Source organism: Hyla sarda, chromosome 9 (genome assembly GCF_029499605.1).
Source record: "Hyla sarda isolate aHylSar1 chromosome 9, aHylSar1.hap1, whole genome shotgun sequence".
Taxonomy (NCBI): Eukaryota; Metazoa; Chordata; class Amphibia; order Anura; family Hylidae; genus Hyla; species Hyla sarda.
The window spans coordinates 142,584,149-142,611,960 of record NC_079197.1 but is presented as its reverse complement, the minus strand read 5'-3'; the positions used below and the strand labels follow the sequence as shown (position 1 = coordinate 142,611,960).

General features: G+C 43.0%; 1 protein-coding gene across 11 annotated transcripts in view; it reads left to right on the top strand.

Annotated features, from left to right (window-relative positions):
• Window positions 1-27,812, top strand: part of LOC130290250 (cytochrome P450 2F2-like) — a 331,651-nt gene that overhangs the window by 162,666 nt on the left and 141,173 nt on the right. For all 11 annotated transcript variants that reach the window (XM_056537611.1, XM_056537606.1, XM_056537607.1 and 8 more), the window contains 4 exons: window positions 2,413-2,575; window positions 3,378-3,527; window positions 12,507-12,667; window positions 16,055-16,231. In XM_056537611.1, the coding sequence (XP_056393586.1) occupies window positions 2,413-2,575; window positions 3,378-3,527; window positions 12,507-12,667; window positions 16,055-16,231 (651 nt within the window). The remainder of the gene's footprint in view (window positions 1-2,412; window positions 2,576-3,377; window positions 3,528-12,506; window positions 12,668-16,054; window positions 16,232-27,812) is intronic.

Genomic DNA, 27,812 nt, shown 5'->3' with positions numbered 1-27,812 from the left:
GCTGGAAATATCCCAATCATGGATCCAAGAAATTGCATAACCAAACTAGAACAAACAATTGAAGAATGGTGTTTGCTGAAGAAAAACAAGGGGCGACAATCGGTAACACAGCAAGCACATGAGGCTGAATCTGTTTGTAACCTAGATGACCTTTTTGACATTTCTCATCTTAGAGCACTCAAAATGATAATGTGGTGTCCCAGTACCACATTTCATACGGTACTTATTTATCTATGGGTCCCCGTAGCCAGAGTCCCTAGGACTTAGTAATCTCTGTTAGTCAGTCCGCCCCTAGTCGCCTCTATTGTAGTATATAGATTTCAAATTTGTCCATAGAATAATGTATATAGTATTATTTCTGTATATAAATCATTAATTACTTGTTTCCATGGTGTCGCAGGGCCTTCGGGTCATTTGATGCGTTCCAAGCCTCATTCTGGATGCATTCCAGGCCTCACTTTGGTATCTCTAGCCTCATTCTGGTTTTATAATGTATATAGATCCTGTGATGTAAGCAATCCCATCACACCATGTAAAGTGAATGGCAGACACTTGGACCAATCAGATTCGCCACGCCCCCTGCCCATATAAGGGAGCGGCGGCCATCTTATCTCTCTCTTGTTCCTGGGATAGCAAGCATGCAAGACCTGTATAGCAGTAATCGCAGTGAGTTAGGCCTGAGCCTTGCGGCAACGGCTGAATGATCTAAATTATAGAGTGTGTCATCCCCTAAGCACTCTGCAGTATCACCGGACCCAATATTTCCCCTAAATCCGGACAGATCTGCACATCACTCCCTAAATTCAGAGACTATAAGTTTGATGCAAGGTCCGCAACTTCTGCCAGTCGCTAAGCAACCTAAGAACTGTTATATGAGAGTGTTACTACGCATTGTATATTGCAAGCACTGCAGTAAAGTTATTCAAGTTCAAGTTAAATCTGCTTGTGGACCTTCAGTCATTGCATTGCACCTATCGCTTCTGGGAAGGGCGGCGATAGGCCGGAACATAGATTCAGCATACCAGCCCTCACCCTGGCGTCACGAGTGAATGGGTTAATATTAACCCCTCATATACCAACATTATACCATCCCTACCATACACCCCCCAAGGGCCACCACAATAACAATTCTAGAGGATTGGGAGAAAGGACATAGAGGGCCAAAATAAACCGAGAAAGTTGCATTGAAAGTTGCACTGAACATGTCTTATTTTTGTGGAGTTAAGAAGTTTTTCCATAGCATTTTTGGCTTGTAACCTATCAAGTTTGTTGAGTCTACATACTATTTAATTTGTCTGTAATTGTCAAATAAAATGAAACAAGTCTGGGTTACCGAAACAGCTCTTGTATGTTTTCATTTGTCAAAAATCGCTATTTTAATAAACTTTGTGGTCATTCAGCTACCTCTAAATATTAATATATCAAGTTCAAATTTTACTGGTAATAATTTCAGACCAGTTGGAATAGTTCTGGAGGGTAGGACTACAAAAAAGTAAGCAATCTATTTTTTTTTTATTATTTTAAGCACCACCCTACTACACATGAGGCTTAAAGGGGTACTCCACCCCTAGACCTCTTATTCTCTATGCAAAGGATAGGGGATAAGAGGTCTGATCGTGGGGGTCCTGCCACTGGGACCCCCGTGATCTCAGTCCAGCACCTGGCATTCTAAACAGTATGTTTAGAAGGCTGGGTTCCTGTGGCAGGAGACATGACGTCACATCCCGCCCCCTCGTGACGTCATGCTACCACCCCTCGTGAGATCACACCACACCCCTTTATTCATATCTATGAGAGGGGGGAGTGACAGCCATCACGTTTCTCCCATAGACATGAATGGAGGGGGCATGGTGTGATGTCATGAGGGGGCGTGGCATGACATCACGTCTCCCGCCATGGGAACCCAGCGTTCTAAACATATTGTTTTGAAATGCCAGGTGCTGCACGGAGATTGCAGGGGGTCCTGGGACCCCCTCGATCAGACAACTTATAGGGATTAGATGTCTAGGGGCACAGAGTACCCCTTTAAGCCTCTAGTAATGTGTGAATCACTAAAATAATGCATATTAGTAGTGAGGTTATAAGACTCTAGCCAATACCCTGCAGAAGACTAAAACAATGTTCTCATTAGATGTCAGATTTAAAGCATAACTCATACCATTGGGTCGATCCTCCAGTAGGAAAAAGTATGACTTTGTGGATAGCCAAATTAGGTGTATTGTGAAACTTCAGGGAGAGGTAACCCAGAAAGAACTGAAATGTATTAATAATGAGGGTATATGTTCATAGCTATAAAAAGTCATAAGGAATGCTATATTGTTATAGTAGTTAACATGATGGAGCTTGTCAGTGGATTTCTCCAATCAGATCATAACTTGGCAGGCCAGATTAATTTTCCATTTTCTCTCCTAGTTATCAAAAAAGTATGGTGACATATATACCGTATATGAAGGGAGCCAACCGGTTATTGTGCTATGCAATTATAAAACCATCAAAGATACGTTAATTGATAAAGCAGAAGAGTTCAGTGGTCGAGCCTATTTTCCTTCCTTCTTTGACTTTACCAAAGGAGATGGTGAGTACTGAGTCCGGTATAATAATTTTTCTTAGATCCTAGAGTATTAGTTCTCAGCTCTTTCTTTCATTTCACCTGATGAATGGTTGATCATTACTTCCTTTAACATTTTAGGGGAATCAAACAAGTAGTGAAATAACCTAGATCAGTAATCTGTATTTAAAGGGGTTGTCCACTTTAAGTAATCCCCTTTTTTTAAGAAGGCTCCAAATGTAAGCTAATCTCAGGATGTCCCACTGCCATTGTTGATTTAGCTGCAGCGCACCCAGAGGAGAATTGTAGTAGTACACAGTCTTCATTCAAATCATCCCATCTCATGCACAGGTTTGGTGGGTCCTCCAAAGCCATAAAAACTGTGTGTGTGGGGAAAGTTGGTTGGAGGGATTACCATTGATTGTCAGGCAAATAATAGTTTTATTACTGTACAACATTTTTGTTCACAACACAAGCTGAATGTCTTAGTTTTGGACACATATATTAAGTGTGCGAACAAAAATTGAAAGGTGTTTTATGACGTTCCATACACTAAAAGAAAATTGGTGTGAAAAATGTATTTATTCTTTTCATATTATTGACTTGCCGTGTAAACCACAGTGCAGATTTCCATTAAAGGTAATGGGATGGGGCTTTTCTACACCTTTTGCCACATAAAACATACGGATTACATGCTAAAATCAGTGTGAAATTCTTATGTGTGAATGGAGCCTAAGTATTATATAAATATTCTTGCTGACTTTCTTATAACTTATAATAGAACGCATTTGCTTTCTTATAGAAGTAACTGTTTTATTATATTGCACAGACTTTGCATTTAGTAGTGGTGAAAAATGGAAGGAGCTGAGACGTTTTGCGATGCTAACACTGGGGAGTCTTGGAGTTGGAAAACGCAGCTTTGAGGAGAGGATACGAGAGGAAGCCATGTGCCTGACTGATGTACTGAGAAAATCAAATGGTAACGTTTAATAGCTTTTTAAATATGTCTTATGTACCTGTTTCCTCTGGCCTTAGGTATTTAGTGGGCTTCCACAGAAGACATTTATTTGGTGGCTTTCCACCACTTCGGTAGCCCAGTGTAGAAGCCATGTATTATCCATAATATACACTGAAAATATGAAAACAAAGAAAGGCTGACTCCTCAAGGTTATCCTTATACAGTAAAAGCATGAATGGATTTTGTGTGAACCATTCACATTATAGTTAATGGGGTTATCCAGGAATAGAAAAACAGAGCTGATTTCTTTCAAAAACCGCTCCCCGTCTGTCTCTAGGTTTGGTGTGGTTCTTCAACTCAGTTCCATTGAAGTGAATTTAGCCAAGTTGTAATACCACACACGACCTGGGGACAGATGTGGAGCTGTTTTTGAAAGATATTAGTTATGTTTCTTTATTCCCGGATAATCCCTTTAATAGTGCATTAATCTATAAAAAGTATACTTTAATCTATAAAAATGATACAAAAGTTACACGGTTGAGAATACTGCCAAAACATATTCAGTTACTTCATGGAGAGTTGCAGTTGCTCCAAAGGATTATTACGGTACACAGTATGGGACCAGAGCGTACCATGCAAAGTCTGGCCAGGTACAATTTTCTATGCAAAGACTTATTGTAACAATAGCACCTGGCCAGGTCTGGCATGTTGTGCTCTGGTCAGTGAGGAGTTACAGGCCTTGTCCAATCAGCAGCTGAGGCCGGCTGGAGTGTAGTGCAGAGATGCGAGCGCAGGGTAAGCTGCTCCATCTCTGCAATAGAAAGGACAATCGCATCAGGAGTGACACCCGGGGCGATCTGTCTATTAGTACAGGTACTACAGCTCCCATCATAGCTGGTACAGGTACTACTGTTCCATGCTGGGAGTAATAGTACTACCTAAAAAAAAAAAAAAATATTGAAAAAAAACACACTTTATTAAACACAATATTAAAATACAACATTACTAATAAAAAAAAATAATTATAAAAATATATAATTTTTACATTTAAATGGCCCCTTTCTACATTTTTATTATTATCGGCTACATTTTTAGATCCCTGCCCGCCAATATAAATTGATCCTTGTTTAAAAAATAACATTAACATATTTTTTTATTTTTGTCTTTTAATTTTCCGGAGCGGGCAGGGACCAGAAAATTCATCTCTCAATATAAAAAATTAATGAGGAGTACATTTCATAATTTTTTTTCTAGTTTTTGTTCTAAATCATAATTTTTTTTAATTTTCCCTTTACTTTTTTAGCTCCATTTATTTAATTTGTTCGGGCATTTAGATGTGCTGCCATGAATAACTGTGTGTATAATTCAGTAGGCAAAAAAAAAAGGCTGAGTTTCCCTAATTTACCAAAAATCCATAAGTTTACAGAGGTCTTCTATCAGAAATCAAAGATACTTCAAATTGTAATTTGTGGAGGCAGATGGCTGGGACAATAATTTGTGATGTCCCAATATGGGATATAGTCCCGTACAGTACTTAGGCCCTTTCAGGTTGAGTCCCTCTGAGTCCTAGGGGCTCTCCTGCAGCGTCTCCCCCATAATGTTATATGTATTATGCATATAGGACCTTTGAGGACCTTTGAGTTAGTCACATGATGTTGTTGTCACATGTTTGTTACCCAGGGAGTACCAGCTAACCAGGTGACCTGTAGCATGTCCTATGGGCTTCTTGCTCAGCCCCCTTTTATAAGAGGTGCAGCCATTACAATCTCTCTCTTATGACTCCTACTGAGATACAGTATAAACCAGATGTCTCAGAGCCAGTGTCCAGCCATCTGAAGGCCTCAAGCCTAAATTACAGCCACAAGTCAGTAAGTCAAGTCATCTATGTCTGCTGTCACTACCTACAGTCAAGTCAAGTCTATAGTCTAGTCTATTATAGTGAGAATGGCTGAGTTGAAGTCTGTCCAAACACTGTAAGTCCCAGCAAGCTGCAAGGTCCCCTCTGTGTTACTGGCCACCTCTCTGGGATCCTGGCCTAGCTGTAAAGACTATTACCATTTGTCTACCTCAGTAAAGCTACCGTTAACCCTAACCTGGTCTTGGACCATTATTACCCTGCCTAACCTAGGGATAGCGGTGCTACTGTTTGGGTGGTTACCGGTAAAACCACGCCCTGGCATCACGAACATTTAGGGGTTAATACCATCTGCCCCTGGGCTACAACATCTGCCCCATACACCTCATTGCACCCCCGTGGCACGCCACAAAACTTTGGTGTCCAGAACAGGATACGGGTGTGTGCCTTAGCCATAAAGCCACAAGTCCTCCCCCCTAGTCTGAGTCTGAATTGTGTCCGAGAAAAATTGCATGTTGATGTTACTGTAATGTGTCTTTACCGTGGCGCTGAAAAAGTAGAAGAGGAGGTGAAGAAAACTGTGCTGTTTATTGTGAAGAAGTCGGCAAAAGTTAAATTGACGATGTGCAAAATCAGGACTGAAGCCATGTTACGCGCCAAAATGTCTGCCGTACCTGAAAGGTTTAATCGGATGGTCGAGAAGTACACGAAAGGTTCCCACCAAAGCCACGTCCTGACCCTGGGCGTGGAGGTCATGTTACTGTGTCCAGTCCAAGGTGGAACTTGAAAGGTTGTTGTTGCCAGGGGGGGGGCGGATGAAGAGGATGCACCGCTGAGTTGCTTCTGGTCCCAATCCCGCTGATGACGTCCTTCCGGTCAGCGGCCATCTTGTCGGAGACCAGTATAAGAAGCAACACGGAGCCTGACCTCTTCAGTTCCCCGGAAGCGCTGGCTGGGAGTGAGAAGATGGCAGCATTACCGAGGGAACAAATACAGGAAGATCCCTGGGCGCAGCCGTGCAACGAATCCCTGTGGCTGCGCCAGGCTCCGGAGGTCCTGGCCAAGCACCCGCTGCTGCGCAGACTCTACAAACACCAATGATGGTAAGAAGTAAGTCCCTGGGGCTGGGGGGGGGGGGGGGGCTATATCTACACCATTTAGTGCCCAGAAATGCCCTGAAAAAATTGTTATTGCCCAAGCTGCTGCAGCACCTCCATAGGCCTCTTAAAGGGCCAGTAGCCCCCAATCTGTTAGGGGGCTTAAAAATAAGGAGAAAATGGTGTCCCAAAATTAAAGCGCATGTAGACGCACAGACTGCGGATGGCTACCTTCTCAGTCTCCGCTGCATTGGAGTCACAAAGAAGCGCAACAATCCGGGCAAAAGGACACCCCATGCCCAGCATCAACAAGTCTGTCAGATTCATTAAAAGATTATGGAAATTATGACCCAAGAGGTGCAAACAAAAGACCTGAAGGAAGTTGTTAACACACTGATCCCAGGCACCATAGGCCAAAACATTGAAAAGGCTTGCCAATCGATCTATTCTCTCCGTAACATCTATTTCAAGATGCTGAAAAATCCAAACTTAAATTTGCCTAAAGGCCAGACCCACTCTTGCAGCCACAGAGCTGTGGCCGGGTCCACAGGCCTTGACAGACCTGCCCGAGGTGCCTGCCATGACTCCAAGATACTTGTCCAAGTAAACAGATGTGTCCAGGCCTACTCCTAGCAACAAGGAGGTTTGGCCTAATCATCGGGCACCAACAGAAGTACCCAGGCGGGTACCAACAAAAGTGCCTCAGCCTACTCCAGCAGTTGCGGAGGTTTGGCTGGACCAACAGGCACCCACAGTTCATTTCCCAGATGCGCAAGCTGCTGCAGTGCAAGTGGTGGTCACTGTCAGTCCGACTATCACTGAATCCCTGTTGTCCCATGTTTCCTGGCACACTCATGTTGACCCCATGTGGGGAGCCCAGTCTTGCAACTCTAGGTTTATGTCCCAACCTAGGGCCCAGTCCGATAGGTGAGGCTGGAACTTGTCAATGCAACTTGTGTACAGTAACATCACCAGACTTGGTTGTATGACTAACTGACTTCTGTGTGTAAGCACAAAATTTTGTTGTTCCAGGTTTCTACAGTAACGTTTAAGCACAAGTGCCTGACTGGTCAAGAAAGTTTTTGCAGTAACCAATATCATAAATTATGTGCCTGACTTCAGCCGAGAGACTTCTTAGGTACAGGAGACTAACTTGAACTCTATAGTGTATCTGGACTACTGAGCGATACATGGACATCTGTGTAAATATGCCATGGTCATATATTTTGTTCACTGGTATGCGCAAAGGAAATATTTGCGGTCCTGCACTATAATTGTTGTAGTGTAATAAAATGTATGTAATTTGTTGAACACCAAAAAGTCATAGAGTACCGTATTCTCTGATGTTTGGTAGTTTTCTTGTAGGGGTTGTCCTGAACCAATCGGGAGAAGCAACATTTCACCCTATTACCATCATCATGTACAGTAAACAGTAAAGTCGTGTACTACACATAGTCATAAGTACACATAAAGTATGCATAAACTCATGTAAACATGTTTCATGTACATTAGGAGTATAACACTCACAAACACACAGTCCATAAAATTGTCTATTATGTCTAAAATGTCAAATGTGATATTTCTTTTGTTCTCGTGCTCAGGATGCTTTGCTGGCCAGAAGGTATTCCTGTTACTAACAAAAGCACGTAATAAAAGTCAAGGGTAACGAAAGTCAAAGTTATCTAAATAAAATGTCTAGCTAAAGAAAATGTCTAACATTAAAAATAACTAGTGTTCTGGGGAGAAGTGTGTAATGCCAAGGGACCCCAGTAACCAAGGCATTGGGCAGAAAGCCTCCGGCAACCGAATCCACCAAATGTAATGTCATATATTAAGTGTTGTCATGTATCGTCAAATGTCATAGTTAGAGATGAGCAAACCTTTGAAAAATTTGATTTGGCTATTAAAAACAGCTATTTCTGGCCTACAGAGAGCCTCAATAGGGGTGTAGAGCACTTTGCCTTGTCCTAACACGCATAGGGAGTGTGCTGTGTTAGTGAAATAATACTGTTATTCAGTATATCATGCAGATTAGATTGCATTGCTATTAGAATCACTGCTGCAGAGCGTCGATGTGGCAGCTGGGAGACCATATGGTGTCAAAATTTAAGAGAATAAAGAGATTTTTAATGTCATTTTTATTTAATTTAAATTTATAAAACATTTTTGAGTACCCATTCTGGTGAGCATCGAGCATTCTGGTCCTCCGCCAGGCGAGATACCACCTGTTCCAGTCCCTGCCTCACAGCGCCCCCCTGACTATGAAAGTGCGGATGTTTCATTAAATCAGTTATAGTTCATTGCTATCGCTCCAAGCTGTTTCATTGGATTCTTGTGATAATTCCACAGGTAATATGACATAGACGACCATAGAGCCTCAGTCTTGAAAAGATGACATGGATTTTTTTAATTTAAATTTAAGATTTATATTAGAATCACAAGTTTAATGTCCCGGTGTTTACTTTGAACTTATACTGTATGACCACAAAACCCAATCTAACAAGGAGTCACATGACGGCACAATGGCAGAGCCTAGAGGTGGCAGCATCATGAGGAGATCATATAGTGGCAAAATGACCCAGTCTGGAGGTGGCAACAGCCTGACAAGACCATAAGGCCTCACAATAGAGAAGATTAAAGACATTTTTGAAATTTTAAATTGAAGATTTTAGATATATTAAAATTTTAAAAGTTTAATTTAAGGTGCCAACAGCATAAGGAGACCATATGATGGCACAAAGACACAGCCTGGAGCTGGTGGCAGCATGAGTAGACAATAGGGCTTCACAATCCCTAAGATTAAAAGATTAATTTTAAAATAGAAATTGAAGATTTATGGTAGCTAGTGCTACCATGAAATATTTTTAGGTAATGTCCCAGGCCCAGCAGCATCAGTAAACCATATAGGGGCTGAATGACACAGCCTGGAGCTGGCGGCAGCATGAGTAAACAATAGGGCTTCACTATCCCTAAGATTAAAAGATGAATTTTAAAAATGAAATTGAAGATATTGAAATTTAAGATCACACTCCTAAGTTTTAATGTCCCAGGCCCCGGCGTGTGGTTACAAAGGACCAAAACTAACAAGGAGTCACATGTCACATGGTGTAACTCAAAATTAATGATCACAAGGATCAATGACCCTAGTGAAGGGGCTGTGACTTTGGTAAGGGAGGTTATATAAACCCTCTACGCGGCGTTCTTACAGCCATTGTTCCCTAACCTCTGAAGACGTCACTTTGGTGGCGAAACATGTTAGGAGGGACAGTGTGTTAGTATTTTAAATATCAGCATAATCACCCTTAATCAGCGCATTCTGCAGATGCGCTGAATAGATTCCTAAATCCAGTTGGTCCCTAGGGACAACAAGTACAATAATACATGTGGTGCTAAAATGCTGGATCTTTTAAAATCACCTATAGCTCTGAATACTCACCTTATTGTTTAAATTAAAAGTTAAGTTTTAATTAAGTGAGGGATAAAAAGTGGACTTTTTGCTCAGTCCTTTTGGGCTGAGTTGAGGTATTAAATAAACATGTCACATGGTGGCACAATGACAGAGCCTGGAGGTGGCATCAGTATGATCAGACCATATAGTGGCTGAATGACCGCCTGGGGTTTGTGGGAGCATGAGGACACCATATAGTGTCTGAATGGCACAGCCTGGAGGTGTCTGAAGCATGAGGAGACCATATAGTGGCTGAATGGCAAAGCCTGGAGTTTTGGCAGCAGCATGAGTAGAACATTTAGTGGCTGAATGGCACAACCTGGAGTTTGTGGCAGCATGAGGAGACCATATAGTGTCTGAATGGCACAGCCTGGAGGTGGCTGAAGCATGAGGAGACCATATAGTGGCTGAATGGCACAGCCTGGAAGTGGTGAAGCATGAGGAGACCATTTAGTGGCTAAATGGCACAGCCTGGAGTTGGCTGAAGCATGAGGAGACAAAATAGTGGCTGAATGAGACAGACTGGAGGTGGCAGCAGCATCAGGAGTCCTGAAAGGACCCGGTGACACTGCGTGAGTAGTACGATGGGTGGCAATACCAGTACCCGGTGACGAAGGTGGTTAAAAAAAGGTCTCATGCGGAGGAATGTTTGTAACTGGGGAGCAACGCCTTAAATCTGTTTGGCACTATCCATATTTGTGAAGTGTTGATGTGGCACCATGGTCAATCTACTCTGATGCATCAGGCATTGGTGGGTGGAAATCCTGGATGATCCATGCCTGATGAGGCGGAAGCGGTGTGTCCTGTCCAAGTTGCTGTTATGGCAGTGCAGGAACCACATTCACCCAATGGGCCATAAAGAACATGTATTGTCCCTGACCATAGTTACAGCTCCCCATGTCGGCACTGCCGTGCACTTTGGTACACTTTGGTAGAGTGGGTGAGTGTTAATACCAGTTCCCGGTGATGAAGGTGGGTGAAAGAAGGAGAACATCCACATAGTCCTTTCTGATGAAGCTGGGAGTCCAGTGAAACGTTAAAAGCATAGGCTTTATTAGTTTTTAAATAGCAGCTTTACAGTCTCCTCACTTGCAACCACAATAGTGCTAAGAAAAGTAGGGGCCAGACCATTATAGTGCAACCGGAATCAGCAGCTTGGCTGCCAGTTACACTATATGAGGACTGGGGCTGTGTTTTTAATCACTGAGTGGTCCTGACATCTAGTGGACAAATTTGCTTACTACACTTTAATAGTTTACATCTAATTTTAACTGGCATCAATAAAAGTTATATTTTAGTTGGTAGAGACCTAGTTTAGGGCACCCCTTTGGGGGTTTCCCCTATAACATCTATGTCTGCTGTCACTACCTACAGTCAAGTCAAGCCTATAGTCAAGTCTATTATAGGCAGCGTGGCTGAGTTGAAGACTGTCAAAACACTGCAAGTCCCAGCAGGCTTGATGATAAATACTGGTCACCTCTCTGGGATCCTGGTCTAGCTGTAAAGACTATTACCATCTGTCTACCTCAGTAAAGCTACAGTTAACCCTAACCTGGTCTTGGACTATTATTACCCTGCCTAGCAGTGCTACCGTTCAGGTGGTTACCAGGAAAACCATGCCCTGGTGTCACAAACATTTAGGGTTAATACCATCTGCCCTTGGGCTACAAAATTAAGATTTGTAGTGGCCACAAGGTGCCAGACTATATAAGACACCCCATTAGAGAAGATGTTAGATGCCCAAAAACTTATAAATTTTAGATTATGGTGGTGGTGGTGGTGGTGGTGGGGGGTCAATCTTCTGTATGGGGCATCGGCTCTCCCTGTGAATGTGGCATGTCGGCCCCTTCACGAAGAAGCAGGCGACATGCCCCCTCCATATACCTCTAAGGGAGACCGTTCAGCTATCTTCAGCTTTCCTATGGAGATATATGGTGGTGATGGTGGTGCGGTGTCAACACGCTTTGTTCCCGGGGAGAACCAGGACCCTGTACAGGAGATTGCAGATAGGAGATACATTTTTGTACATGATACTTTTCTTTTAAGATAACCTACTACTACAGACTATACTACTATACTGATGTGTATTTGCCCTTTTTGAATGACAAAGTGGGGTAATCCACAAAATGACATCCGTTGAGGGTGCAATGGATCCCCAGATGGCCACGGGTAATATGCCGGCAGTAGGTAATGGACCACTGTTATTATCTGTGATGTAATTAATTTGTATGTATTGGGCATTACTTTCAATTTTTGTATGGAGGTAGATTAAGCGATGGTGCATATTCCCTTATTGCGTATTATGTGGCAGGGATTACCAGTGCTTTATGGGGTACATGTTTTTTTTATGGGATTAGGGGTTGTTTGTCTTAATTTTGTGATTTTATTCTTGAGGTGACAAGTGTAGGTTATATAGATTGGGTTTTATTGTTACCTGGTTTACTATAGGATTGATTCCCAAGAAGAGTGTAGGTGATATACTTTTTGAATGAATGTCCTGATTCCTGATCCAAACATTGAAATTGTTTGTAAGTTTTGTACATCAATAGTTACACCTGAATTTTAGATATTAATTTGCTTTTCTTTATTTGTTGTTTTAGGATCCTCAATAGATCCCAATTACAATATACTACGTGCAATGTCCAATGTCATTTGCTCTGTAGTGTTTGGTAACCGGTTTGAATATAATGAGGAACATTTCCAAAAACTTGTGTTATGCGTTCAAGACAACTTCCGAATCATGAGCACACGCTGGGGATTAGTAAGTATAACTGTAGATTTCAAAGTGAATTTCACATGCTTAAAAGGGTTATCAAGGAAAAAACTTTTTTTCTATATATCAACTGGCTCCAGAATTTAAACAGATTTGTAAATTACGTCTATTAAAAAATCTTAAACCCTTCAGTACTTATGAACTTCTGAAGTTAAGGTTGTTCTTTTCTGTCTAATTGCTCTCTGATGACACGTGTCTCGGGAAACGCCCAGTTTAGAAGCAAATCCCCATAGCAAACCTCGTCTAAACTGGGTGGTTCCCGAGACACGTGTTATCAGAGAGCACTTAGACAGAAAAGAACAACCTTAACTTTAGAAGCTCATAAGTACTGAAAGGATTAAGATTTTTTAATAGAAGTAATTTACAAATCTGTTCAACTTTCTGGAGCCAGTTGATATATAAAAAAAGTTTTTTCCTGGATAACCCCTTTAACTCCTTAATGACGTAGGAAGTATATTTATGTCCTGCATCGGCTCCCGCGATATATCGGCTCCCGCGATATTGGGTTGGTCCCGGCGGCCATCAATGGCCGGGACCCGCCGCTAATACCAGACATCGACGATCGCAGTGATGAAGGGTATTAACCCTTCAGACGCGGCGATCAAAGTTGATCGCCACGTCTGAAGTGAAAGTGAAATCTTCCAGGCAACTCAGTGCTGCTGTTCGGGACCGCTGCGGTGAAATCGCGGCATCCCGAACAGCTTGCAGGATGCAAGGAGGATCCCTACCTGCCTCCTCGCTGTCCGATCGGCAAATGACTGCTCCGTACCTGAGATCCAGGCAGGAGCAGTCGAGCGGCGATAACACTGATCAAGGCCAGTGATCAGTGTAGGAAATCAGTGTGTGCAATGTTATAGTCCCCTATGGGTGCTATAACATTGCAAAAAAAAGGGAAAATAAAGTGTTAATAAATGTGATTTAAAACCTTCCCTAAAATAAGTCTGAATCACCCCCCTTTTCCCATGAAAAAAAAAAATTTTATAAAAATAAATGTGAACATATGTGATATTGCCGTGTGTGTAAATGTTCAAACTATAAAAATATATAATTAATTAAACTGCACGGACAATGGCGTACACGGAAAAAACATTCCAAAGTCCAAAATGGAGTCTCTTTGATAGCTTTTTAAATGAATTAAAAGTGATCAAACCAAAAATGTTACCGATAAAAACTTCAGATCACTGCGCAAAAAATAAGCCCTCATGCATCCCCATATGCGGAAGAATAAAATTTTTTATAGGGGACATTTTTATACTTATTAATTTTCCTGCATGTAGTTATGATTTTTTCCAGAAGACAAAATCAAACCTATATAAGTAGGTTATCATTTTAATCATAAGGACCTACAGAATCAAGAGAAGGTGTCACTTTTACCCAAAAAAAGGCACTGCCTAGAAACGGAAGCCCCCAAAAGTTACAAAATTGAGTTTTGTTTTTTTTTCAATTTGGTTGCACAATGATTTTTTTTTTGTTTTGCCTTATATTTTTGGGTAAAATTACTGATGTCGATACAAAGTAGAATTGGTGGCACAAAAATTAAGCCATCATGTGGATTTTTAGGTGGAAAATTGAAAGGATTATGATTTTTAAAAGGTAAGAGTAAAAAAACGAAAATCCAAAAACTTAAAAATGCTGAGTCCTTAAGGGGTTAAAGTGATCTTTAAGCAAGACAATGAGTGTAAATAACTAGCATACGGCTATTTAGGGCTAGTCATCATGATTCCAGTCATACCTTTTTAATTTCAATAGTCTTCTTCATCTCTGAGAGATATAAACCTTTTAATAAATATGCAAATGAGGCTCAAGTGTCCAGGGGGCATTCTCCAGCATGGCAAGAGCCCTTGTGAGTTCAGCTCATCTCTTTTATATTTAGTGGCTTTTAGGGCAGGTGGATGCAAGCAGACCACAACCCTCCTGCATTCACCTACCTTGTTTGACTAACAGCCACTAGATAAAGAGGACATGCTAAGGAACTCCCCCTGGGCACTTGAACCTTATTTGCATATTAACAAATATGCTTATATCTTAATGACAGAGCAGCCTATGGGGATAAAAGTGTATCAGCAGAATCATGATAACTAGCTCTATCTGGCCATGCACTTATTTATACCCATTTTCCTGCTGTGAGGTCCACTTTTACGTTTTACTGTATATTAGAATTGGCTTAGCAGGCACTTCTTTGTGATGAAAAGAGACAAGGAGGTGCCGGGCAACAGGGACCAGACACCACTGGAATGACAGTGGAAGGGAATTGGTGGCAGGTGAGTACTTTCTTACCCAAGCCTCGCAACTGTAAAAACATAGAAAAAGCAAATAAAAGCTTTCTGAATATAGCTAAGCCCTACTAAGCTGGCTGGAAACTAAATGGTTTAATCCCAAAGTTTTAGAGATTGCTGTTAATGTATTTTTAGATGATAAAGCAATAACAAAAACATTGAAAAATGTTGCACTATCTATCTTGCACATACTGCACCTAGGCCAAGTGCTCTGTAATGCTGGCAGTTGGCAGCCACTCATCCAGCTCGTCCCGCTGTTAATCTAGGCCTAGCCGCACGCTTGGCTCTTCCTTCCAGCTGCAGACTCCATCCATCGTCCTTTGTACTGTCACAGGTGGCGTCAGTTTATAGCGCACCCCTAGGAACCGGACACGTGCACAAGCTTTTTTTTAAGGCTCTAAGCACATCCTTGATTCTTATCCTTCTCCAATCTCTGCCAGGCAATTCCTGTGGTGCCTGAGCAACAGTGTAGTTTTACTACTAGTGAAAATATCTGCTGCTGTTCTTATCTACAATGTTCTCGTGTTCCACACCCAAGCCTGTTACATGACTCTGCCTCTGTCTGATCCTACTTGCACCTTTCTGATTCTCCAGTGCATGACCCAGATTGTCGACAATTCCTCTGCATACTGAGCTAGGTAAACACCCCCTGGCTGCTTCAGAGCTATTCACTTCTGCTTCTAACACCAAGCAGCAAGTCAGCTCTGCTACATTTGGCTCTGTTTGCTGCGCTATACCTTCCACAGTGTCAGTTTGCCCCTCCTGCCTGTGCCTTAACCAGGATCTGGCATCTCCCCTGTAGCTGAGGTCCAGCTTCTGCATTTAGAAGCAGGATAAAGGTTGAAAACCTGGGGAATACTCTGCACCCAAGTTTGGGCCAAAGCTAAATTGGTAAGTGGTACATGAGGTCCACACTAGTTAGAGTGTTACATGCACAACTGTACTCTGTACTGGGAGGTCCAATATTTTGCATCAAATGTTCCTGAAATTCTTTTGGGATCCTTGTTGATATTCATGTTGCATTTGAGTAGGATATTTCTTAGTTCTTTTCAAATGATTTAGTAGTTGATTTTTTTTTTAAATTTTTTTTTTGTTTTAGCTATACAACATTTTCCCGAATGTATTGCGGTACATTCCTGGACCTCACCATGAAATTATGGAAAACTTCAAATTCATGGGAGACTTTATCAAGATGAAAATGGAGAACAATATGAAGACTTTGGACAGGAATAACCCAAGAGATTTTATAGACTGTTTCTTGATCAAGATGGAGAAGGTACACAAAGTCAAATGCAATTTTTGTAACTGGGGGTCTTCACAATAAGTGGCAATTCTTGGTGAGGTGTCTGAGGGTGTATCCATGATGGTGTGCAAAGAGAAACGGTCCTGACACAAGTGTCACTTGCAAACAGGATCTGACTTTACTGAAGTCCTCTGTGTGCAATTCATACAATATATTCTCCCTATAGCACAAGACTCCAAATTTACAATATTGTATGATGGGTTGTGGAATTTGGTTATAGAACAGTGCCGTACCTTCCATATAGACAGGGTCTACCACTGCTATGGGCCCTGTCAGTGATTAAAGCCAACCATGATTCCTTGCTTGTAAGTGTGAGGTCACAATTATCCCTCCCACACATCAGCCACCCCACCCACTGAAACACACCTGTGCTGCCTTTAGTGCAATAGACCAGTGTTTTCTGACTAGGTGCCTCCAGTTGTTGCAAAAACAGAATGATCTTCCTCCCACCCAGCTCCTGCTCCACCCATTGAAGCAAAGACAGGCTCCCTCTCATCACCTGACTAGTGATGTAATGTCTTGGGCCGCACTGCAACCTGGGAGACAACACTCCTTTTGTATGCTGTTACAAATAAACCTTGTGGCAAAAATCGCAGAAGAATTGCGAGACCACCATAAAACATAGGAACAGACACTATATTATCAACTACACTAACTTTACAGCTCCTGCAGCATAGTCAAATAAATAAAAATCCTGGAAAACCACTTTAACCCCTTAAGGACCCATGACGTATGCATACGTCATCACACCCTGGGTCTTAAGGACCCATAACGTATGCATACGTCATGGTCTTTTCCTGGTCGGAAGTGGATCCCTGCTGAAATCCTTCAGGCCCCTCCATGTAGGCCCCCCATGTCGGCGATCGCCGCAAAACGCAAGGGGAATCGCCCTTTCGATCTGCGGCGATACCGGGCTGATCGGGTCTCTGGGACCCGACCGCCCAGTAATTTTGCATGATCCCGGCTGTCAGACAGCCAGGACCATGCTAAAGTATAGGAGCGAGGTGGCAAGCCGGCCACCTCCTCCTATACCCTGCGATCCGTCGGTTAGCTAACCGACCAATCGCAGGGGGGGGGGGGGGGTTACTTCCTCCCGCCCTGCCCGGCCCCTGGAAGTCCAGAGAGGACGGGAGGAAGACTGGAGGACACGGCGGGGGACAGGGGAGTGCTGGGGCCCAGCCCCGGTACTTACCTCGTCCCTGAAGAGGTGGATCCCGGCAATGAAGACGGTGGCGGCGGCGACAGGTGAGTTCCTCTTCAGCCGCGGTCTGGCCCTTTACAGCAATGCACTTCGCCGTAAAGCGACATGCATTGCTGTATTGGGACCCTGTATACTACAACTCCCAGCATGCCCAGACAGCCCTTGGCATCTGGGCATGCTGGGAGTTGCAGTTTTGCAACATCTGGAGGTCCGCAGTTTTGGGACCACTGTGCCCTTCCAGATGTTGCAAAACTACACATCCTCAGCATGCCCTTACTGTCCAGGCATGCTGGGAGTTGTAGTTGTGTAACATCTGGCCCTTCAGCTGTTGCAGAACTACAACTCCCAGCATGCCTAGACAGTTTTGGCATACTGGAAGTTGTAGTTTTGCAACATCTGGAAGGGCACAGATTGGGAACCACTGTATTAGTGGTCTGCAAACTGTAGTCCTCCAGATGTTGCAAAGTACAACTCCAAGCATGCTGGGAGTTGTAGTTCGGCAACATCTGGCTCTAAAGATGTTTCCGAACTACTACTTCCAGCATGCCTGAGAATGTTTGGGAGTAGTGGTTTTGCAACAACTGGAGGCACACTGGTTGGGAAACATTGTCTGTTTCCTAACTCAGTGTTTCCCAACCTGTGTGCCTCCAGCTGTTGCAAAACTATAACTACCAACATGCACTGATAGACTGTGCATGCTGGGAGTTGTAGTTTTGCAACAGCTGGAGGTCCCCCCCCCCTGTGAATGTACAGGGTACATTCACATGGGCAGGGGCTTACAGTGAGTATCAGGCTGCACGTTTGCGATGCAGCAAATTTTGCTCGGCAGCTCAAACTTGCAGCGGGTAACTCGCTGTATTCCCCCGCCGTGTGACTGTACCCTAAAAACACTACACTAACACAAAATAAAATAAAAAGTAAAAAACACTACATATACACATACCCCTACACAGCCCCCCTCCCCTCCCCAATAAAAATGAAAAACGTCTGGTACGCCACTGTTTCCAAAATGGAGCCTCCAGCTGTTGCAAAACAACTCCCAGTATTGCTGGACAGCCGTTGACTGTCCAAGCATGCTGGGAGTTTTGCAACAGCTGGAGAATCACTGGCGTAGAATACCCCTATGTCCACCCCTATGCAAATCCCCTATGTCCACCCCTATGCAAATCCCTAATTCAGGCCTCAAATGCACATGGCGCTCTCACTTTGGAGCCCTGTCGTATTTCAAGGCAACAGTTTAGGGCCACATATGGGGTATCGCCGTACTCGGGAGAAATTGTGTTACAAATTTTGGGGGGCTTTTTCTCCTTTCACCCCTTATGAAAAGGTGAAGTTGGGGTCTACACCAGCATGTTAGTGTAAAAAAAATAATTTTTTTACACTAACATGCTGGTGTTGCCCTATACTTTTCATTTTGACAAGAGGTAAAAGGAAAAAAGACCCCCAAAATTTGTAATGTAATTTCTCCCGACTACGGAGATACCCCATATGTGGGCGCATAGTGCTCTGGGGGCGCACAACAAGGCCCAGAAGGGAGAGTGTACCATGTACATTTGAGGTGATTTGCACAGGGGTGGCTGATTGTTACAGCGGTTTTGACAAACGCAAAAAAAAAAAAAAAAACACATGTGACCCCATTTCGGAAACTACACCCCTCACGGAATGTAATGAGGGGTGCAGTGAGAATTTACCCCCCACTGGTGTCTGACAGATCTTTGGAACAGTGGGCTGTGCAAATTAAAAATTTTGTACAGCCCACTATTCCAAAGATCTGACAGACACCAGTGGGGGGTTAATGCTCACTGTACCCCTTGTTACATTCCTCAAGGGGTCTAGTTTCCAAAATGGTATGCCATGTGGGGGTTATTTTGCTGTTCTGGCACCATAGGGGCTTCCTAAATGCGACATGCCCCCCGAGCAAAATTTGCTCTCAAAAAGCCAAATATGACTCATTCTATTCTGAGCATTGTAGTTCGCCCGTAGTGCGCTTCAGGTCACTAGGGTACCTCCATCCTCAGAAGAGATGGGGTTACACATTTTGGGGGGTATTTTCTGCTATTAACCCTTGCACAAATGTGAAATTTGGGGGGGAAACACACATTTTAGTGGCAAATTTTTTTTTTACGTATGCAAACGTCGTGAAACCCCTGTGGGGTATTAAGGCTCACTTTATTCCTTGTTACGTTCCTCAAGGGGTCTAGTTTCCAAAATGTTATGGCATGTGTATTTTTTGCTGTCCTGGCACCATAGGGGCTTCCTAAATGCGACATGCCCCTGAGCAAAATTTGCTCTCAAAAAGCCAAATATGACTCCTTCTCTTCTGAGCATTGTAGTTCGCCCATAGTGCGCTTCAGGTCAACTTATGGGGTACCTCCATACTCAGAAGAGATGGGGTTACAAATTTTGGGGGGGTATCTTCTGCTATTAACCCTTGCAAAAATGTGAAATTTGGGGGGAAACACACATTTTATTTACATTTTTAAATTTTTTTTTTACATAAGCAAAAGTCATGAAACACCTGTGGGGTATTAAGGCTCACTTTAGTCCATGTTACATACCTCAAGGGGTCTAGTTTCCAAAATGGTATGCCATGTGTTTTTTTTTCCTGTTCTGGCACCATAAGGGCTTCCTAAATGCAACATGCCCCCCCAAAAACCATTTCAGAAAAACGTACTCTCCAAAATCCCCTTGTCGCTCCTTCGCTTCTGAGCCCTCTACTGCGCCCGCCGAACACTTTACATAGACATATGAGGTATGTGCTTACTCTAGAGAAATTGGGCTACAAATGTAAGTATACATTTTCTCCTTTTACCCCTTGTAAAAATTGAAAAATTGGGTCTACAAGGACATGCGAGTGTAAAAAATGAAGATTATGAATTTTCTCCTTCACTTTGCTGCTATTCCTGTGAAACACCTAAAGGGTTAAAATGCTGACTGAATGTCATTTTGAATACTTTCGGGGGTGAAGTTTTTATAATGGGGTCATTTGTGGGGTATTTCTAAGATGAAGACCCTTCAAATCCACTTCAAACCTGAACTGGTCCCTGAAAAATTGTGATTTTGAAAATTTTGTGAAAAATTGGAAAATTGCTGCTGAACTTTGAAGCCCTCTGGTGTCTTCCAAAAGTAAAAACTTGTCAATTTTATGATGCAAACATGAAGTGAACATATTGTATATGTGAATAAAAAACAATTTTTTTGGGAATATCCATTTTCCTTACAAGCAGAGAGCTTCAAAGTTAGAAAAATGCAAAATTTTCAAATTTTTCATCAAATTTTGGGATTTTTCACCAAGAAAGGATGCAAGTTACCAAAAATTTTTACCACTATGTTAAAGTAGAATATGTCACGAAAAAACAATCTCGTAATCAGAATGATAACTAAAAGCATTCCAGAGTTATTAATGTTTAAAGTGACAGTGGTCAGATGTGCAAAAAATGGCCGGGTCCTAAGGTGTAAAATGGCTTGGTCCTTAAGGGGTTAAGTATCTGCTTTGGTCCCTTCTCTGCAAGGTCTCAGAAGACAAGTAAACCGATAGCCAAACCAAGAGTTCTAAAACAGTATATATACACAGCAAAATGAGTGAGGCACGAAAGACATACCAATCGCAGATGTTGGTGGCCTGAAGACGCCTTTTAATCTAGCGTGCTCCAGGAAGCATTGAACACCAGAGTTGAGTGTGATTTACCTGGTGTCCCTGCTCTCTGATCCCCACTGTCAGCAGGGCTAGTAGCCATAACTACTGAGCGATACTGTCTGCACTGTAGAGGTGTGGTATCTGGGGTGTTGCAATGGTGAATGAAGGGTCTGGTGGTATTAACCCTGGTGATTCAAACTTTTATTAGGGAAGGGGTTAAATGACCTTTATTAACACTTTTTTAAAACTTTTTTTTGCAGTGTTATAGGTCCCATAGGGACCTATAACACTGCACACACTGATCTCTTGCACAGATCACTGGCGTATATTAACACGCCTGTGATCAGTGTTATCGGCGCTTGACTGCTCCTGCCTGGATCTCAGGCACGGAGCAGTCATTCGTCGATCGTCACCGAGGAGGCAGGTAAGGGCCCTCCCGGTGACCTGTAAGCTGTTCGGGATGCCGTGATTTCACCGCGGCGGTCCCGAACAACCTGACTGAGCAGCCGGGTCACTTTCACTTTAGAAGCGGCGGTCAGCTTTGACCGCCACTTCTATAGGGTTAATACCGCATATCGCCGCGATCGGCGATGTGTGGTATTAGCCGCGGGTCCCGGCCGTTGATGAGTGCCGGGAACGACGCGATATCGCGGGAGACGGCGCAGGACGTAAATATACGTCCTGCGTCGTTAAGGGGTTAAAGGAACATTCTGTTTTTTTTTGGGGGGGGGGGTTATGGCTGTATGTAGAGCACTCATTATCAATAGTCCTACAGTGCTATTTGTTTTATTCCAGCACAGCTACATCTATGCACTTCATTACAGTAACTTGGTCATGTGATCACCAGTCTGACTTTCCAAACCTTCCAGTGCTTAAATGGGTACTCCTGTTGAAAACTTTTTTTTTAAATCAACTGGTGCCAGAAAGTTAAAAAAATTTGTAAATTACTTCTATTAAAAAATCTTAATCCATCCAGTACTTTTTAGGGGCTGTATACTACAGAGGAAATGCTTTTCTTTTTGGATTTCTCCTCTGTCACAACCACAGTGCTCTCTGCTGACCTTTGCTTTCCATTTTAGGAATTGTCCAGAGCAGGAGAAAATCCCCATAGCAAACATATGCTGCTCTGGACAGTTCCTAAAATGAACAGCAGAGGTCAGCAGAGAGCACTGTGGTCGTGACAGAAGAGAAATAAAAAAAGAAAATAATTTCCTCTGTAGTATACAGCCCCTAAAAAGTACTGGAAGGATTAAGATTTTTTAATAGAAGTAACTTGCAAATCTGTTTAACTTTCTGGCACCAGTTGATTTAAAAAAAAAAGAAAGTTTTCCACGGGAGTACCCCTTTAAAGTGAATATGTCACCCAGATAGAATAACTGTGGCAGAGGTCATTCTACAGGGAGGTGGAGACTGTTCTCTGAGCTACATTGTGTGTACCTATCTACTGGTGGTACATTTCTCTATACCTCTGTCTGTAATGAGAAGAATTACTGGGAAATGATCTGTACAGAACAGGAAGTCTCACCTTAAATTTAGACCTTGTGGCCTGAATGGAAACTGCAGGATTTTGGGAATTTTATAAAATATAGATAGAAAAATGGCAAACTAGAAAAAAAATGTAATTCTCCAAATCACTAAGAATTCTTAAGAAAATGGTTAGCATAAAAAAAAAAAAAATTAACCCCTTAACCCTTTGAGGACGGAGCCCATTATAACCATAAGGACGGGAGCATTTTTTGCAATTCTGACCAATGTCACTTTAAGCATTAATAACTCATAATAACTTAAGCATTAATAATGGGATGCTTTTACTTTTACTTAATTTAACATTTTGCATTTTTCTAACTTTGATTCTCTCTCTGCTTCTAAGGAAAATAGATATCCCAAATAAATTATATATTGATTCACATATACAATATGTCTACTTTATGTTTGTATAATAAAGTTAACATGTTTTTACTTTTGGAAGACACCAGAGGGCTTCAAAGTTCAGCAGCAATTTTCTAATTTTTCACAAAATTTTCAAAATCGGAATTTTTCAGGGACCAGTTCAGTTTTGAAGTGGATTTGAAGGTCTTTCATATTAGAAATACAACATAAATGACCCCATTATAAAAACTGCACCCCTCAAAGTATTCAAAATGACATTCAGAAAGTTTGTGAACCCTTTAGGTGTTTCACAGGAATAGCAGCAAAGTGAAGGAGAAAATTCAAAATCTTCATTTTTTACACTCGCATGTTCTTGTAGACCCAGTTTTTTTATTTTTACAAGGGGTAATAGGAGAAAAAGCCCCCAAAAATTTGTAACGCAATTTCTCTCGAGTAAGGAAATACCTCATATGTGTATGTCAAGTGTTCGGCGGGCGCAATAGAGGGCTCAGAAGGGAAGGAGCGACAATGGGGTTTTGGAGAGTGAGTTTTTCTTAAATGGTTATTGGGGGGCATGTCACATTTAGGAAGCCCCCCCCCTCATGGCATACCATTTTGGAAACTGCACCCCTCAAGGCACGTAACAAGGGGTCCAGTGAGCCTTAACACCCCACAGGTGTTTGACGACTTTTAATGGAAGAAAATGCCCCCCAAAATTTGTAAGCCCATCTCTTCTGAGTATGGAAATACCCCATGTTAGGACATAAAATGCTTTGTGGGCGAACTACAATGCTCAGAAGAAAAGGAGTCACACTTGGCTTTTGGAAAGCAAATTTAGCTGAAATGGTTTTTGGGGGGCATGTCGCATTTAGGAAGCCCCTATGGTGCCAGAACAGCAAAAAAAACAAAAAAAAAGGCATACTTTTTGGGAAACTACACCTCCCAAGGAACGTAACAAGGGGTACAGTGAGCCTTAACACCTCACAGGTGATTGATGAACTTTTGTTAAAGTGGGACGTGAAAATTAGATTTTTAACACTAAAATGCTGGTGTTACCCCAAACTTTTCATTTTCACAAGGAGTAATAGGAGAAAATGGCCAACAAAATTTGTAACCCCATTTCTCTCGAGTAAGGAAATACCTCATATGTGGATGTAAAGGGATCTGCGGGGGCATTAGAGGGCTCAGAAGGGAAGGAGCGACATTGGGCTTTTGGAGAGCGAATTTTGCTGAAATGTTTTTTGGGGGCATGTCGCATCTAGGAAGCCCCCATGATGCAAGAACTGTAAAAAAAAAAAAAAACATGGCATACTATTTTGGAAACTACACCCCTCACTGAATGTAACAAGGGGTACAGTGAGCATTTACACCCCACTGGCATTTGTCAAATCTTTGGAACAGTCGGCTGTGCAAATTAAAAATTAAATTTTTCATTTTTACGGACGACTGTTCAAAAAAATCTATCAGACACCTGTGGGGGGGGGGGTGTAAATGCTCACATTCCATGAGGGGTGTAGTTTCCAAAATGGGGTCACATGTGGGGGGAAGTCCACTGTTCTGGCACATGGGGGCTTTGTAAACACACATAGCTTTCAATTCCAGCCTAATTCTCTCTCAAAAAGCCCAATGGCGCTCCTTCTCTCCTGAGGATTGTGGTTCGCCCGCAGAGCACATTACATCCACAAATTTACATACTCAGAATAAATGGGGTTACAAATTTTGGGGGGATTTTTCCTATTACCCCTCCTGAAAATGAAAAATTTGGGGTAACACCAGCATTTCAGGGGAAAAAAACAAATTTTTAATTTTCATGTCCAACTTTAACAAAAATTTGTCAAAGACTTGTGGGTTGTTAAGGCTCACTATACCTCCTGTTATGTTCCGTGAGGGGTGTAGTTTCCAAAATGGGGTCACATGTGGGTTTTTTTTGCGTTCATGTCAGAACTGCTGTAACGATCAGCCACCCCTGTGCAAATCACCAATTTAGGCCTCAAATGTACATGGTACTCTCTCACTCCTGAGCCATGTAGTTTGTCCGCAGAGCATTTTACGTACACATGTGGGATATTTCCATACTCAGAAGAAATTGCGTTAGAAATTTTGGGGGTCTTTTTCTCCTTTTACCTCTTGTGAAAATGAAAAGTAAAGGGCAACACCAGCATGTTAGTGTAAAATTTTTTATTTTTTCACACTAACATGCTGGTGTAGCCCCCAACTTTACCTTTTCATAAGGGGTAAAAGGAGAAAAATCCCCCCAAATTTTGTAACCCAATTTCTCCCGAGTACGGAAATACCCCATATGTAGCCCTAAACTGTTGCCTTGAAATACAAAAGGGCTCTGAAGGGAGAGCGCCATGTGCATTTGAGGCCTAAATAAGGAATTTGCAATAGGGGCGGACCCGGTTACCTACAGTTAAACCCTACAGCAGTGTTTCCCAAACAGGGTGCCTCCAGCTGTTGCAAGACTCCCAGCCTGCCAGGACAGTCTATGGCTGTCCGGCAATACTGGGAGTTGTGGTTTTGCAACAGCTGGAGGCTCTCTTTAGGAAACACTGCCGTATGAGACACTCTTCATTTTTATTGGGGGGGGGGGGGACGTGTAAGGGGGTGTATATGTAGTGTTTTACTTCTTATTATTTGTTAGGGTAGTGTAGGGGGTTCACAGTAAGTTTTCTGCTGGGAGTTTGAGCTGCGGCTGAAAATTTGCCGCAGCACTGACAGACCATACATGCTGGGAGTTGTAGTTTTACAACAGCTGCCGGCACACTGGTGGGGAATCACTGAGTTAGGAAACAGACTATAGCTCTGTGATTCAAACCCGTGTGCCTCCAGCTGTTGCAAAACTACAACTCCCAGCATGTGCGGTCTCTGGTCTGTCAGTGCATTCTGGGAGTTGTAATGTAGGCACACAGATTGGAATCACTGAGTTAAGAAACAGACTCTAGCTCAATGTTTCCCAATCAGTGTGCCTACAGCTGTTGCAAAACTACAATTCCCAACATGGCCAGACAGTCAAGGATGCTGGGCGTGTAGTTCTGTAATATCTGGCCCTTCAGATGTTGCAGAACTACAACTCCCAGCATGCCTGGACAGTCTGGGCATGCTAGGAGTTGTAGTTATGCAACAACTGGGGAAGAACAGTTTGGAGACCGCTAAGTAGGGGTCTCCAAACTTTAGCCCTCCAGATGTTGCAAAACTACAACTCCAAGCATGCCCAGACTGTCCAGGCATGCTGGGAGTTGTAGTTCTGCAACATCTCAAGAGCCAGATATTGCAGAACTACACGTCCAGCATCCCTGACTGTCTGGCCATGCTGGGAATTGTATTTTTGCAACATCTGGAGGGCTACAGTTTGGAGACCACCGTATAGTGGTCTCCAAACTGTGCCACTTCAGATGTTGCAAAACTACAACTCTCAGCATGCCCAGACAGTCAGTGCATGCTGAAAGTTGTAGTTTTGCAACATCTGGAGGACCACAGTTTAGAGACCACTACATAGTGGTCTCCAAACTGTGAGCCTCCAGATGTTACAAAACTACAACTCCCAGCATGCCCAGACAGCCATTGACTGTGTGGGCATGCTGGGAGTTGTAGTTTTACAGCTTTTAGAAGGCTACAGTGAAGATCACTTACCGCGATCTTCACTGCAGCCTTCTCCACGCCGCACTTTCCGGACGCACTCCTCCTGCTGCTGTCGATGCCACCGCTGCTCCAGGATGCTGCCTCCGCCGATCCAGTTAGCCGCACATGCTCCCCACCTAGCCGCCCGTGTTCCAGCCCTGCTCTGCCTGGACTTCAATCGGTGGGCAGAGCTGGGGAAATGAACTCTAACCCCCCCCCCCCCTGCCCCCAACTGCCATTGGTCCTCAGCCTGATCAACCAATGGCAGGGGATAGGAGGAGATGGCAACACTGACACCTCGCTCCTATCCTTTAGGATGGTTGGAGCTTTCTCTGACAGCTCCGATCATTCTTATTTTCTGGGCGATCGGGTCACCAGTGAACCGATTGGCCTGGATCGCCGCAAATCGCTGGTCTGACATTGGGGTTGTCTTAGGACCCCCCTAGGCATTGCCACGGGATGCCTGCTGATAGACATCAGCAGTCATCCCGGTCCGATCATCGCCCGGCAAGCGGCGGTGATCGGAAATGCGGAGGGTGTATAGGTACGCCCTCCGTCCTTAAGTACCAGGACACGAGGGCGTATCCATACGCTCTCCTTCCCCAACAGGTTAATGACCACAGACGTATATTTACGTCTGTGGACAGCTACTCTTATGTGAAGTGCACTCAGGAGCTGAGCATGCATCATACCCGGCAGGTCCCAGTTGCTATCGGTAACCAGGAGCCGCAGCTAATACCGGACATCACCGATCGGGCTGATGTCTGGTACTAACCCTTTTGATGCCACAATCAAAGTTGATCGTGGGCGTCTAATATGGGAAAAAACACTTCCGGTTAGCACAGCGGAGCTGTTCGGGACCGTCGCGGCATCACAAACAGCTGAGAGGACAGTGCGAGGGTGCTCACCTTCCTTCCTGCAGTCCGATCATCACTCCATTGCTCCAAGCCTGAAATCTAGGCTTGAGCAATCGAGCACAGATAACACTGATCAATGCTATGCTATAGCATAGCATTGTTCAGTAAATGCAATCTAAGTATTGCATGTAATAGTCCCCTATGGGGACTAAAAAAAGAGTGTAAAAAATGTAAAAAAATAGTTAATAAATGTGATTTAACCCCTTCAGTAATAAAAGTTTGAATCACCCCCCTTTCCCCATTTAAAAAAAAATAAACAGAAATAAAAATAAATATATGTGGTATTGCCGCGTGCATAAATGTCCAAAG